Below are 16,469 nucleotides of genomic sequence, written 5' to 3' on the forward strand. Positions count from 1 at the left end.
AGTTTCCTTATCCTCGATAGATATCGACCAACTGACAGTAATACCTTTGACAACTGACGCATCTTCTTTGATTCGATTGTTCATTTTCACAATATTAGAAATTCAACGAGCTCAGGAAATCTTTAAACAAGTAATAAAATCCAATGGTCCAAATTTTAAGCCAAACGGGTACTGACCATATCCTCAGTGTCCAATATCTTCTTGCTACAGTTCCATTAAGTTATGGGTAGCAGAAACTCTGCAGGGAACTGGTGTGAGATGATATCGAACACTCCTGGAGTACCAAAATGGGGATATACCTTTCCTATAGATTCTAAACAAGACAATGCTTAACTTTTAAGCAAACAACAATCCAAATGACTCAGTATAACAAAACCAATCAAGTCTATGTCATGAAATTAGCAATTAGGTGTCATGATTTCTATCATGTCTATTGTTCAACTCCTATTATAATGGACAATAAACATCAAAGACTAGAAGGACTTGTGGTGCCTCTGCATTGAATAAATTAAAAACAAAAATAACTCAACATTTCACATACAATCCTGTATATCACATTTTGGTACCACACGACTATAAACAGACAATGGGTGGGATGAGGTGGGATTAAAATAACTTCACTTGCAGGCTATAAACATACATTACAGTACAAACGTTGCCTATTCTGTCAAACGTTTGCCTCCTCATTGAGTGGATATTAAACAAATGAGACAGAATCACATGGACTTCCGCCTAAGTTAATTGGCCAATGAGGTTATGACCATATCCTCAGTGTCCAATATCTTCTTGCTACAGTTCCATTAAGTTATGGGTAGCAGAAACTCTACAGACTTCCTGAAGATGAAACCCAAAATCTCAAATACAGTATAATGCCTCTTCCCAAAACTCAAAATAAAACATATCTTCTTTCTTAATATTATTTATTACATAACAAGTGTTGTACAGATAACATAATTATACATTGCTCTTAGATTCACAAAATGTATGCATGGGTATTTTATAAATTTAACAATAATAACTTGTGCAATTTCAATTATTCAAAAAAAAAACTTATCAAAATGATAGTTACGATGAAAACATTTTAATTACCAATGCAAGTACAATGAATATGGTGCAAATACTTCATTAAACTTCCTCAATCTTAGGGCTAGATCACAATTAAGATTACTTTTACTCTTTGTTAAAAACATGAACTAAACTAGAATAGTCAGCTTGTTCTTTAAATACAGTTTCAATATTTTCAGACCCATTTGCAACCTGAGATAATCTCAATGCAATACTGCCTGCATCAACTAATGTATGAATTCTACTATAGTACTCGGCACTTGTTCTGCCAAACCAACCAATATGTTTCATTGCCTGGTCTACATTTTCAGCTGCCCCTGATAAAGCCATGGTAACTGCACAACCTGATCGAAAGCTATGGGGGGTTTCTCCTTCATAAATTCCCAACAGTGATAAGTAATAACGCAATCTCTCATACATGACAGAGTAATTGACAGCCTTATCCAACACTCTGCCTTTTTCAGACACTATTCTGAACAAATAACCTACTGACATATCAACTGTACTGACTTGGCAAAAATTAACATAATCAAGCAGACCTTGTACAGGACAAATAGACAAGTCATCACACTTTTTAATAACAAATGTATTACTCTTTCCCTTATCACCTCGGAGTGTCTTTCCAAACGTATGTTGAAAAACCAAGCCACTATTATCATTTAATACTTTTACCTCCTGAGCGACAACTAAAGAAAGGTCACTAGCCCTATCACCTGCAAAAAATTGTAGTTTCATCCAAGCTCTATCTCTATACAGAATATACCTCTCCCGTAATGACAGACCAGGGCTTTTAATTTCCCTATCAATGTATGAACACATTGCCTTAATTTTTGATAAAAATATAGGCTTAGCTTGTTTTGGCAATACATGTGCACTGGCTTGTTCTTCCCTGATTAGTTTAAGATATTCTTTTACTATGGGGGCACAAGCAGGGTTACCAGACTTAGAAAAAATGTCCCAATATCTCCCAAAGCCATTATCATCAAATATATTAACCAATTGATTAATCACCCCTTCAACTGTACCGGAAGCCAGTCGTTTTGGACAAAAACAGTCAAACTCCCCCTTTTGGCCTAAATGTTTGCAATGAACACCGTGAATAGTAGTTTTTCCAGAAAAATCCTTCCAAATTAAAAATCTTCGAATATCATCAGGTGTACAAACTGACAAATGTTTGCAATCTAAATCTTGGAGAAATTGGAGAAAAGAACCTTGAAAACTTTTCTTCCTCTTGTGACCTGATGAACAAGTTATTCGTTTATCTAACTCGTCCATTCTTCCCTCAATTTTTTCCAAATCAATGTCACTATTTATCTGCAATGACAAATATAAGGTCCATTTTTAGGTCAATGACAAAAAATTTAACAATTAAAAATTGAAAATATCTTAATAGGACTTATAACCTCAAAAGAAATACAATGCACATGCATTACCCAATAACAATATACATATTTTTCATAAATAAAAAGATTAGCAACACTGGTACATTAAAATTATACAAAAACATTCAATTCATTTTAAGTTCACTTGAAATATCCGTATTACAGATGTATTACTTCACATGAAATATAAACAAAAAATAAGATCAAGAAAAAGAAACTCTGAATGCCCACAATGGCCATCTTAAACCAAATTCATCAACAACAAAGCCTTTCCTTGAAGGTGCTTTGACAACCCCTTTTTGACCCCTAGCTCCTAGAAGAATGGAGGTTGATGAACAACTAGTCAACATTGGCCACCACATAGGAACTGGATAAAGTTCAGGTACCACAACTGTGCAAGAAACTGACTGTTCCTTCAAAAAACATAGCAAAGGAAAAATCAATACATAGGGTGGATATACATACATATTAGATTCTGCCTTTAAATCTTGGGAAAACACATTAACACCAGAGGTTTCTGGTGTTAACCATGGGGTAAAATGTCTAAGTGGCCTACTGTCTACTGATTGCATTACATTCGAGTCTAAAGACATAAGATCAACAGTATGTGGACCAAATCGAGAATCAACTAAAACCCATGAAGCATTACTCAACATAGTATCAGCCGTGTTCAAAATTCTAGAAGGACCATCAGCCTTATTCAGTTCAGATGGAACAAAACTTAGATGCAAATCAACATTTTTCCCAGCGACCAACTGAAATATATCCTTCATAATACAATTCAAGGCCGGACATTTGCTCCCTTGACTATTCCAGGCTCCTATTACCGCCATGCTATCAGTTAATACATCAACCCGAGAGTCTAATAAAGATTTTCCCAAAGATTGCAATGCCTTCAAAATGGCTTCAGCCTCCTTTTCATGAATAGGTCTAGTATCATCAGCCAACCAATAATCACCCATAGTCAAATGGTTGTCACCTAAATTCACAAGTGCCCCATATCTATAACCTGAAGAGTCTGTAACCATGTCAATCTTATTATGAAATTCTGGTCTCCATTTTGAGAAGCCTTCCCATTTGTCCAAAAATTTCCAATATTCAATCTCCTCTTTAAGAGGTCCAAATACCCTAACAGGCCTACTACATTTAGTACAAACAGAAATAGCAGCATTCACCTCCCTGCAAAAAAGCTTACAGCCAGGTACAGCTAATTGCATACTAATACACTTTCCAGAAAACCTTTGTAAAGTTCTCAAGTCTACCTCCTTAGAAGACAAAATAAATTCACGCAACTCAATAAATTTTTTCCGCTTATCCTCTGGTAAAATAAATGCTTGCTTTTCCGAATCAACGAAAAAACCAAGAAATTTCTTACAAAATTCTGGAACCAATGAACACTTCTTAAGCGAAAGAGTATACCCTAACCTTGTCAAAACCTCCAGCATAACATAAACCAACCTCCTACCTTCGAACTCTTTCTCCTCACTAGACTGCAATGGGCCCCCTCGAGTTACTGAAAACCTATCATCAATATATAATGTATTCAGTACATTTAATTTTCTTAAATATGATGTTACACACATCCCTATTGACTGGTATATGAATGGGCTTGCTTTCCAACCAAAGGGCAATGTTGTGTAAGTCATGTAAAATCCCCCAAACTGAATACCAAAATATGTAAATGAATGTTGACTAAGTTTAACATGGTCATAACCTGACTTTTCATCATATGTTACCATTAATGCATCTTTCTGTACTAATCTAGGAATATCTTTCAAAGTTTCAAGATGAAATGGTAAATCTTTCACCCACAAATTTAAAAAACGTTCATCATGGCATAAACGTGGCTTGCTGGGTTCGACTGTAAGTGGCATTACTATTCTAGGGGGTTCACATTCACCAACTGCTCCCAACAGCTTAACTGAACCCATAGCAATTTTCTCGCATAATTCTTTTGAAATAAAATCAACATGTTGCTTACAAATTTTTGAATTTTGAAAATATTGATTTGGAGGGATATCCGAATCATAGAAACGACCCTTAAAATTTCCTTTAAAGTATCTGAAAAAATCTGTAGCATCAACCCCATTTATAAGCCATTTTAGTATATCTTTATCATCTGTCCCTACTAGAATATCTTTCCAGTTAGACAAATGGTGATGAATCTGACCGCTTAGAAAAAGATCAGGATCACGCAAAGGAAAAGTCCCACTATCAAAATGAACACCACATGCACCATTCAGAACTTCTTCAGCCGAAGGAACGTGTGTTGTAAGTGAAGGAGTTTCACCTCCAAGTGTTACCCATGCTGGTTCTTGGCGTACTTGTACCTTTTCGGGATTAAAACCACTTTCCATTTCCCATTCTGGAACATGAATGTTGAATGAATTTAAACTTCCCAATGTATTACTATTCTGAAGAGAAAATAAAACTCTCTCTATATCCAAGAACCAACATAAGAGCACTTTAAGGAGAAACCCCTTCACCTACAATCCACGTGGAACATGTAGAACCACTAGGGTATCAGTGACCCTTGAATTGTAAATGAAGACATTTCAAATAGAGAAAAATAAAATAAAATAAAAAACAAAATATTTCACAATAAATTAAAATTCCCCAATTAATTGAACATACAAATATACGAAAAACATTATTTTCCCTTTGCAGCCTTCATTTTGTCACAGTCTCTTATCTGATGACTTGTACTCTCGCAAAACAGACAAGCACCTCTCTGACGTATTCCAGAATTTCCAAAATTTCCAGAATTTCGGGGTCTACCCCTATAATTATTATTAAAGCCACCTGGATATGGCGGTTGCAAGTAAGGCATAGCATTGTATGGATACATACAAGGAGCCTGGTATTGCGGGTATAAATTATGCAATGGCGAATCTTCAGGTTTTGGAGTAGTATCCTTTTCAGGTTGCTTTTCCTTTAAACACTTCGACACAGCTTTTGTGATTGCATCCGCAACCTTACCACCCAGTACGGACAAACACAAAGAAGAGATATCTAATTTTAATTGATGTCGGTTTGCCTGACGTGTTAACTCTTCAAAGGTATCGGCATCATCATGATTAACCCGTCTTGCAGCTTTAGCAAGTTCCTCCAGAGTAAGTAATATGAGTGAATCACTAGGATTATCTTGCAGACAAAGTGTCCTCACCTTCTCCTTTAAGTTCTTAACAACTTCTTCTTTTGTAGTATTCTCTAAGTTAGCAATCCTGTCTTCCAAATCGTCCCTCTTCCTTTTATTTGTCCCATTGTTGTTGTTGTCACCACTACTCTGCACAATGTCACCACTCATCTGCACATTGACAGGATTAGCTAGTAGTGGGAGTCTTAAAAACAGAAAACAAAATCGGTCTTAAAAACAGAAACAAAACCGGTATCATTATTAACACACATTACATAACACCAGTCAATGCCAGTGAATCACTATTAATATCAAAATTCTATGTAAATTACCACAGTGTTGTCAATATTTTCATTTATAAATATGAATAAACATATACTTGGATTCAACCAGTATGGATTACGTCACAGTAAGACAAGTAATTATGTATTAACCAACAAGACAATTTTATATTTTTATATGCTCGTTATGTGGTACAATTTGTTGCTCATAAGTGAAGGCCACACAAAGACCATAAATGATGGCATTGTCCAATTACTTCTTAGGTTATTATCTCATTGGCATACAATTTTAGAAATTCTCTAGTGCGATCATTGATTTGTCTTCTAAACTTGTCATCCTAGTCAATGTGCAGAATTGTATATATAAAATTCAATAGATTTAATTTTATCTGCCAGCCAAGACATTACATTCAAAGTGCAGGACTAGAAATTACTTACTTGATCTTGTGACTGGGTTAAATCTTGTCCACTAGGTTGCCCATATTCATTTGCATACAGTATCAAACAATGTGTGGCCCACCTGGCTTCTTCAACTGTATTATCTCTATTGGCAAATTGAAGTAAATCTTGTAGTTCTGCACCAGTTAAATCCAGAACCTGATCAATAATTTAAAACAAAAAAAAAAAAAAAAAAAAAAAAAAAAGATGACAAATAAAACTCAACAGAGCTTTTGTTTTACTTCTTGTACTAGTAACCTTGCTAAATTTAAATAAAACTGGTTTATTTATAATGTATTACAAAACACTTGACTTGCATATGATTGTCTATAAATGGTTTTAAAATAGTAGCAAGATAAATCAAGTCAAACAATGAAATGATTAATAGTACTACAAACCTGTTGCCTCAGATCATCCATGGATAAATTATCCAATTTGTTGTCCTTTTGAAAACGGGCAAACTCCTTTAAGCCCTGTGGTTGTCCTCCTCTTATTCTCTTAATAGCTGCCACTAACCGTACCCCTTTTAATGAGTGCCTCCGTTTCAAACACGTGGGTAAAACCATCTGAAAATAAATACACAACTCTACACACTAGTCTAGACATCAAATGACCTTGCGCACCTGTTGAGGGAAATCCCCTTTTGGCATTTTTTAAAAACTATCTGAAGTACCACACATAATAAACGAACATAGGCAAATGTTATTTATCATTATAATCTTAAAGAAACAAACAACATTTTTAAAAGTGTCTATCATTTGATTATATAAATCAAATCTTATAAAATCTATGATAACACGTGTCGAGCGCACCTTTCGCCACGACGGGATTGTTGAAAATCTTTATACCTCATTAAATTTTGTGAGAAACTATGAAATGAACATATCTTATCAACCAGTTTAGAATATAAATACAATACAAACATTGGTCCTATAGATATAATTTATTTCGCACTCGACCTCGTGGTGTCGGACTTTCCGGCCAATCTAAAATTTATTATATCTCCTTGGCCCTGGTTATTTTTTCAAATTATACCTTATAACCCTTGTCATTATTCTTCAATTATATCTCAAAACCTCTTGCTTTATCAAAAAATAAATATTACCATCTCCAAATAAATCAAACCATCTCCTTGGCCCTCGCCATTTTTCCAGTATCATATCTCATGGCCTCTTGCCCATTTAAAAATGTACTATGTCTATTGCTATTCTCAAATTACATGACCTCTTGTCATTCTTATATCATATGGCCTCTTGCCATTTAAAATAAAAATATATACCTTTCCTATGAAGTATGTTGCCAACTTGGCCTGAGCAGTCAGGACACGGTCCGCTCTCTTCAGTGGATATTAAACAAATGAGACAGAATCACATGGACTTCCGCCTAAGTTAATTGGCCAATGAGGTTACCAAACATTGAGACAAAGATTTAATGAGATAAAAAAAAATAATATTTAAATGATTTCACATATTTGATGAATAAAGGAAACAGTAGATTACCGTTGTTCAATACTCATTAATCGATCAAGCCAAAAACAATCCTGATAAAAAACTAGACCCCTAAATAAACCAACCATGAAGGGAAATTGAACAACAGAAATACTGAACTACAACTAAAACAAACGCGACATTCATAGAAATTGACTATAAAAACTGCTGTTTTCCAGGCATTATACATAACATTTGAGGAAACAACTTGTGAGTTAAACCCTGTGGTCTGGCTAGCCAATTCTCCTGCTTATATTGTATATGAATATAATATAAATATTTCTACAAAGACAATATTACGTGACATGAATACAGTATAAAAGAACCTTAGAATACTCATGATAAAGAAATAAATAGATGAAAAAACATTAGTACAACAAAAAATGTATCCCACAGAATAACAACGGGCACCTTCCATGAATTAATGACAGGTCACCCGGACACCACACACGAAATATAAACTGTGCGTCACAACAATGTATTAACACCACCAAAAAGTTATCCTGCTCTACATAGACACCCGTTTTTTGTTTTTGTTTTTTTGTTTTTTTTTTTTTTTTTTTGGGGGGGGGGGGGTTTATGTCATAAATATATAAATGCCTTGTTTTCCAAAAGTCATCGATAAATGCACTAATGCATTGACATTAACTATTGACTATTGATATTTTTTTTTGAAATACTCACATTTTTCTACCCCAAGATTGATAACATTCCACATTTGTATTGAAGGATGTTCGCTGCTCTGTTTCAATTTAGCTAGCTGTTTAAAATACTGATGTACATTGATAGAATTTTAATAAAAGAAAAGCAGAAAAAAGGAACGGTTCGTGTGCTTGTTGATTTTCAAATATGGATTTTTTAACTATACGTAATAAAACTATGAAAATTGGGGTTTAGTGGGCAAAATACTTTAATGACACTACATAATAAAACCAGATGATTTCGAATATCTGACAAACGTATGAAACAAGAGTAGCTAACATCCTTAACAAAACCTTTTGGAATGTTTGGTTCTCAATGACTTCTTACTGTATCATGCCTTGCTGACCCTTTCTTCGAGCTTACAAGATTCTCATATTTGATCTTTTTATTTTCTTTTATTCAAGTGTATTTGAATGGAGAAGAACAATCGTCACAAGAATATTCTCCGAGAACTTCATAAACAACACCTCATTAAAGATCTGCCAAATTAAAAAAAAAGATAACTTTACAAAAAAGGACATTCAAACTCGTTAGTAGAGACAAAAATTGAAAATTTCATTGCAAAACAAATAAAAAATATGACCAAAAGACAAGCACAAAAACGGAAAGACTGAAGCAGATATGTCTTTTTTGGGAAAAGAAAATACTTTCAAATGATTCTCGTTCTTCAGTACAAATACATAGTTTGTATGCTTTGATTCTTTAAACATTGCTCACCCTCAATATTCACTTTATCATACACCATCATAGATATCAGGATTAAGGTATTGTATATGGGCCTGACAGCAGTTTCGTCTGCACAAAACTCGTCGATAAAGTACGCAGTTGTACAGCAGTTATCTGGTATGTCCTTCGTGTTCTTTAGGATGATATAATGATCATGCAATTTTCGATTTTTTATCAAATGTAAGCTATATTCTTTCCTTAATGTAAGAATGTTTGGGTTATTCTTTGTTTTAAACTCACTGTACAGAAAAAAACAAATTTGATAGATTAGCATGATTATAGAGCTACTCAATGTATGAACACTTCATTAACATTGATGAATATAAGTATCAATGCGAAAAAAATTACCAACAATACTAAATTAAGAGAAAAATTCAAAGGGAAAGTATATATAGAATCAAATTGTAAAATCAAAAGCTCAAACACATCAAACAAATGGATAACAACTGTTATAATCCTGACTTAATATATGTATTCTCTCATGTGGCAAAGATGGATTGAACGAAAGATTGTTATGAAAGAGAAATGGTGATACATCATACTATAGAAGAATAAAATTAATGAAATTATATATCTTGTTGTGTACGTTTCTTTTTGTCACTACTTTTCATGTATAAAAGTGATACGTCTTTTTTATAATAATATTCATGAAATTCTTAAAAGTGGTGTTACAACGCCAAAAATCAATTTAAATTTACTCAATAGAAATTTAAATCCAAAATCAACTTCATCGATACTTCCAGCTCGCTCACAGATGGTCACATATCCACATATCTATATTCTTAGCCAACTGAACCCATCAATATCTGTCACCTGAAAGTTGCCATCCTGCTCATCTTACTAAAGGCATTCCGTACAGTCAGGCAGTTAGAGTCAGGCGTATTTGTTCTAACACCGATACAACTAAAAGACAAGTACGTCAACTTGAACCCCGCTTGAAGAGAAGGGGCTACAAACCTGAAATACCATACAAAATTCAAAAAGCGGAAACAATTCCAATGAATAAACTGAAAGAAAACAAAGATAAAAGGAAAATTTAAACTCCACGTGTTCTTACTAAAAACCCATCTTGGATAATTTTTAGGAAATTCAGGAAGAAAGAATAAAGGTGTTGAGTCAACACTTGCATTACATCCATAGAGACAAGTGTCATGCCGTCTTGTCTCTATGGATATCACCTCCCTTTAAACAAATATTCCATATGCGGATGACATTGATGCATGTAAAAAAGTTAGAAATGCCAGACCAGTGAAATATTCACGTACTGAATGACTGTTCAAAATGCTCACGCTTGTACTAAAATAAAATTTATTTTTAATGTAGATAATAATTGAACGGCTATGGGCACCGAAATCTCCATCATATGCCAACATATTTATGTGAAAATTAGAAAAACAGCTACTTGAATCTTCCATCGAAAAACCGTTTTCATGGTTTAGATTTATAGACGATGTGCATATGAAATAAAATATAAGTGACTAGGATTTAAAAACATTATCGTTCATGCCAGCAGCATACATCCGTGTACCAAATTTACTCATGAGAAATCTAAATCCAAAATCACCTTCATCGAAACTTCCAGCTCGCTCACAGATGGCAACATATTCACAGATCTATATTCTAATCCCACTGATACCCACCAATATATATCCCCTGAAAGATGCCATCCTGCTCATCTTTCTAACAATAATACTAAAAAGACGCTATGTGTTCTTGCTTACAACTCATCCTTCAAAAACAGCTCTGGTATCATTCGTGAGCATTTAAAAACAATTGAAAAGAAATCGAAACTATCCAAGATCTTTCCCGCGCCTCCTCTGATAGGTTTAAGACACCCCAATAGTAAGCGCAACCTGCTGGTGCGGGCTGAAGTGTGTGATAATCGAAATACTTCTTGAGAATGTCATTCAAGTAAAGCAAAAAGCTGCAAAAGCATTATTTATCAACGTTTCACAGTAAGGCAACCAGACATAACTATAAGATATTTGGCAATGATACCTGAAAAATTATGAATGTTATTTACATACTAAAATATTCCGTTTGTGGCCTCTAGTATGTTGGCGAACCAAAGCAGCCTTTCCACAAATACCTCAATGGCCATAGGAGTGGTATCTCTAAGAAGCCACTTCTCCCAGGTTCTCAGCATTTCAGACAGTCGGGTCACAAACTTGATGACTTTAACCGCATGAAAATTCTATTGATTGAACAGAACACAAACAAGTTGGGAAAAGCTTTTGGATAAATGTACATCATCCAAACGCCACCAATAAGAAATACTTAGTTTTGTTTATACTCATTTATGGATGTAAATATTCGCAGTCACGTATATAGAATTTTGTTTATTTTATAATGTTCAAGATTATTGATTTAAATTAATAGACCAAAACTTACCTGTATTGAGCTTTTTTACACATACAATCAGTATTAAATTATTGACACTTACAAAGGCTATTTGTTAAGCCGAAATATTGGTCAATACGATCTAATATCTTCGTATAATACCATCTTTAGTAACCGTGTGCAAATTTCCTTACTTATATAACTTTTTCATTATCTGCACAGTATCGTCCATTCTAGACGATCCGGTACATAGTGAATTTGCTGGTTGGTTCTTTTTATCAACTTTTAAAAAGATTTATTCAAATTTCATGTAAGCTGCTTAATTGCAATGAAATAATGAGATAATGAACCGTACGTGTGTGAGCATGTGTAAAACATATTTTGTGCCTATTAGAACTACATATAGCAATTGTAGGGACAGAAAATTGTTTAATCTTAACGTGAAAACAGTGGTCGGATTTCTTAATTGTAATGGTGATATTTCAACGTTACTTTTAATTCATTAGTAATAGTAAACACAAACAAAAACATTAATTATAAAATCCTTATTTTAAAACAAATAAATTACATTCGTCATGACATCACAACTAATTCAATGATATCCAAAAAGTGTTTGCTGCAAGGTGTTACCATTTCCGGAATAATTACTCGACCCTGAAAGAAAAATACAATGAACGTTTAGAAGTAAATACTGTATAAGGGAAAAACCATAAAAGAAACATATACAAAAGTGAAATTAAGGTAAGCGTTCGCAAAATCTAAAATACATTCTATAAGGCAATATTGATTGTTTAACCAAAGCTAACGAAGACTTACACTAGTAGATTGCGTAATCACAAAGTACTTATAAGACGTTAAAAAGCTGATAACAACAAATATAATCAAAAGTATAGACGACAATTTGAATAAAAAAAATGAGTTGTGCACGAAGGTTTCACATTCCTAAAGGTAAAATGCTTTCAAAAGCGTCATTTCAGCGCATACAAATACAAAAATATATATATTCATGCCTAGCTATTGATGCTGAAGTTGGAGATGATCTTTGTATAAATGTTTTAAGGGCTACATTTTCAGTAAAATCTTACTTTTGTTCACATATGAATCTGTATTGTGTGCTACAGTAGAAATCCCCCCATTTGAAGGTAGGTTTCGTCATACGAACGCAATCTTCTAAAGGATAGCTACTTGGTTCTCCTTCAAACCAATCAGTAAATGTAAATGTTGTCTGACTACTGACCCACATCCAAGTACCTTGAGTTTGTGTGTCACTTCCACCTAGCCAGTAAGCTACAATATTTATTCCAATGCATGTAAAACAACGACAAATAATATTCACATTATTAAAATAATATAGAATATTGTAGATGCAACATTAATTTGGTAAACATGGTTAAGAACAATCAAGTTCCAGCTTTAAATGGTAATCTTATTAACAATCAACTTTAACAATACAATATGTCATGAGTATTTCTTCTCTTAGTGTGTGATAACGTATTGATTTACTGTAAAATCTTTTTTTTTGTCGGTACCAATTTTTGTGGATATTTAATTTTATGGTTTTGCAAAGCGCTTTGTACAATCCTATAGAAAATGTGTCGTTTGTTGAACATATAATTTCGTGGTTCATCTTAACCCACGAAATCCACGAAAATTGGTATCCAACGAATAATAATGAACCAATAGTACCGACCAACTACACATCCGTATACTATAATAAAGCTAAAATTTTGACATCATGTGTAGATAATAAACTTTATGATATGCATGACTTATTCGTATCAATCAATATATATACTTTGTTAGTCTTGTATGATTTTTGATTTTAGTTTCTTGTGTATATTTCGGAGTTGATGACGTCACTAGTTTGCTTTTTTGGTTTAGGGGCCATCTGAAGCACGCCGGGGATTTCTCGCTGCGTTGAAGACACCATTGGATGGCCTTCGACTAGTGTCTGCTATTTGGTTAGTTTGTTGCCTCGTTGACACATTTCCTATTTCCATTCTCAATTTTATCGTTATAAAAAAGTGTTTTTAGTTTTTGAGAGAAAAGTAAAATGTGTCAGTTAGTTTAACTAAATTAAATTAAAATTATGCAAATTGAACAAATCGCGAATGAACTCACTGTGTATGAATACAAATAAAACAGTTACTTTCTATTGTGATTGTGTACAAACACGAACTTGAAAGATTTTGCATTTTTTTTTTTATAGATTTGATATTTTGAAAATACATACTGTGGATGCATCAATTTTCGTGAATAATAGAAAACTTACATGTTCGTGGCCTTTTAATTTTGTGGTTTTGTCGACGTCCTTAAACAAGCCTTTAAAAATATGTCATTCGTTGAACATTTAACTTCGTAGATCACCTTTACCAATGAAAGCCACGGAAATTGGTATGCAACGAAAACTAATGAATCCACAGTATTTGTTTTCATAAATGTGTAGTATTTCCATAGCATTCAATATACATACATTGACCATATACAGTTGCCTCATTCTTCAAAAAGTCGTTTTCAAAACTAGAACCAACTTCTACTAGCCTACTACCATAGTTATTCTCGCACGTCAACTATAATAACAAACATCATATGATATTTAAGAGATAACTGTATTGTATTTGAAGCTTTAAGGACGTCCATCGGTAGTTTTACTGTCGCAAATTTAGTTTACCTGGCGACACGGAGCGGAGACAGGTAAACGGGTATTTGCGACAGTAAAACTACCGATGGACGTCCGCAAAGCTTCAAATACAATACAGTTATCTCTATTCTAATGCAAAACAAGTTCATAATTAAATTTCAATCATTATTTCAGTGTAAAACCTTCATTAAAGAAAATTCCGCGAAAAGATGTTATCTTCTTTGGTCCCTACACTAGGTGACGTCATAGGTATGCTTCCGGCGTCAAACATAAACCCCGTGCGTTTTCTGGCTTCTTTGCCGCTTCAGAATGTAATAAAATTTGATAATAGGAAGATTTTTAGGCACAACAAGTGAGTTTTGTGTTTATTATTGTAGAAATAACATGTCAATACATTCCGAAATTCAAAATATCGGCTTCCTTAGGCAGCAACCATTTGATTTTCTGGGGGGGGCTATGGTTTTTTTTGGAAAAAAAAGTTTGTTTCCAGTTTTTGGAGAAAAAAATAATTTGTTTTTGATTCTGAGAAAAAAAAATTGTTTGTTTCACCCTCAGCTGCCACTATATGTAATGCTAAAATTGAAAGAAAAAAATTGTTTTTGACTTGTCGCGAAAAAAAATAGATTGTTTTTCGCCGCAGGCGAAAAAAAAAAATTTGTCCAGAAAAAAAAACCATAGCCCCCCCCAGAAAATCAAATGGTTGCTGCCTTAGTTACAGACAAGGAGAAAGAGAATTTTACGCTTGCTGTCATCCAATCAGAACAATTGTTACAAAATAATTGCATTAGAATAAGTTTTCTTCTCACAGGTCATTCATATCGCCTTATTTTATGCATAAATCATAATTAATTCGTCTTTTATAAATAATCACAACTATGATACATATAAACAAAACATTTGAATGCATAATAGTCACATCTACATAGTAACGTGACAGTACCCAAATTGCACCTATGCTGACAGTTTTTTTCACCTATGTTTTTTATGATAAAGACAAAAATGTCCATTCTGTGTTTATTTTGTAGCCGTATCCTTCTTTATTATAAAGGTACACTAATTTGATTTGTAATACATATGGGATCATAGAAAAATTGGTCTAAACTGACCTTCAAACCATCAATGATTCTGAAATGAGGAATACCCAAATTGCATCCATGCTTAAATTTGTATTGTCAAAAGTCTAATAACAGAGCATTTGATTAATTTCTTCAAATATTTTGCACATTTGGATATAAGTCCATGCTTTCTATTCATTTTTTAAAAAATAGATACTTGTAACATATTGTATTTGCTCATTTTGAAAAGATGACGTTTTGATGACGTCGCATGGCGACGTTTCAGTACATTGTGCTTTTTCAGTAAACACTTCATTTGTTGATAAGTACTGAAAACGTTCTGTGCATATATAAATAGTTTTACCTATGTTGAAAGATGTGCATAGTATCAATTAATAAAAATACAAATTGTTTAGTTTCTAGGAAAATCTTGTAAGATTTCCGTTGCTATTTTTGCTAAATAAGTGCAATTTGGGTACTCGGTGCAATTTGGGTACCCTTAAGTTAGGTCCTTATTATCTAAAAAGGTTTCATGAAATTATGTGTTGTGTGGTTTCACAGGAGTTGCGATAAAGGAAAACAGGACCGACGGACTGAAGGACGGTCTAACCAACGGACTGACAGATAGACGGACGGACGGACGGGTCAAAATTATTAAACCCTCCGAAACTTCGTTTGTCTGGGGAATAATAATCTGGTAATAGTCATGATTTAGTTTCAATTTCTAAAGAACTTCTAGACAATTTTAAAGCTTGGTCTTTTTCTGAAATTAGTTCTATCAAAATTTTTGATTTTTCAACTCTGTATACCACCATTCCCCATGTGAAATTGAAAAATTGCCTAAAAGAAATAATCCACAATGCCTTTCAACATAAAAATGGTAGAATACGCTATAAATTTATTACTTCGGAATTTCACAAGGCTTACTTTGTTAATAGTGACAAACAAAAAGGTAAAACATGCTACACAGAAAAACAAGTGGTCAGCATGCTGGAGTTTCTTATCGACAACATATTTGTTGAGTTTGGAGGTAGTCTTTTCCAACAAATTGTCGGCATTCCTGTGGGAACTAACTGTGCGCCTCTTCTTGTCGACCTCTTCTTATTTTCATATGAATCGGAGTTCCTCCAGGATCAAAGAAGCCAGATTATTTAATTTCACTTTCAGATATATCGATGATGTTCTTTCCATAAACAATACGAACTTTTCAGATTGG

At 33.6% G+C, this 16,469-nt stretch overlaps 1 protein-coding gene and 1 long non-coding RNA gene across 3 annotated transcripts; both read right to left on the reverse strand.

Annotated features, from left to right (window-relative positions):
• Nucleotides 1–903: 903 nt before the first annotated feature.
• On the reverse strand, nucleotides 904–5,769 carry LOC143059739 (uncharacterized). Of its 2 annotated transcripts, none has more exons than XM_076233290.1 (2): nucleotides 5,614–5,769; nucleotides 904–2,379 (listed from the first exon to the last, which is right to left on the reverse strand). In XM_076233290.1, exons 1-2 carry the CDS (start codon nucleotides 5,752–5,754, stop codon nucleotides 1,171–1,173), a joined length of 1,350 nt encoding a protein of 449 aa, XP_076089405.1. In that variant the 5' UTR covers nucleotides 5,755–5,769; the 3' UTR covers nucleotides 904–1,170. The 2 variants fall into 2 exon arrangements, with proteins under 2 accessions (XP_076089405.1, XP_076089404.1); XM_076233289.1 differs by having other exon boundaries at nucleotides 2,336–4,861.
• Nucleotides 5,770–5,796: 27 nt separating this feature from the next.
• Nucleotides 5,797–7,717, reverse strand: LOC143059740 (uncharacterized). Its single transcript, XR_012973587.1, has 3 exons — nucleotides 7,582–7,717; nucleotides 6,701–6,868; nucleotides 5,797–6,461 (listed from the first exon to the last, which is right to left on the reverse strand). It is a non-coding gene; the product is annotated as an uncharacterized LOC143059740 (long non-coding RNA).
• Between the last annotated feature and the right edge of the window lie 8,752 nt (nucleotides 7,718–16,469).

The sequence above is a fragment of the Mytilus galloprovincialis genome, chromosome 14, assembly GCF_965363235.1.
Source record: "Mytilus galloprovincialis chromosome 14, xbMytGall1.hap1.1, whole genome shotgun sequence".
Lineage (NCBI taxonomy): Eukaryota > Metazoa > Mollusca > Bivalvia > Mytilida > Mytilidae > Mytilus > Mytilus galloprovincialis.

Coding starts and splice junctions, on each gene's coding strand:
- LOC143059739 (XM_076233289.1), bottom strand. CDS start 5,754: ATGAGTGGTGACATTGTGCAGAGTAGTGGTGACAACAACAACAATGGG. Junction 4,862..5,613: donor TTAAGAACTTAAAGGAGAAG/GTGAGGACACTT, acceptor TTTTCTCTTCAG/AATAGTAATACATTGGGAAG.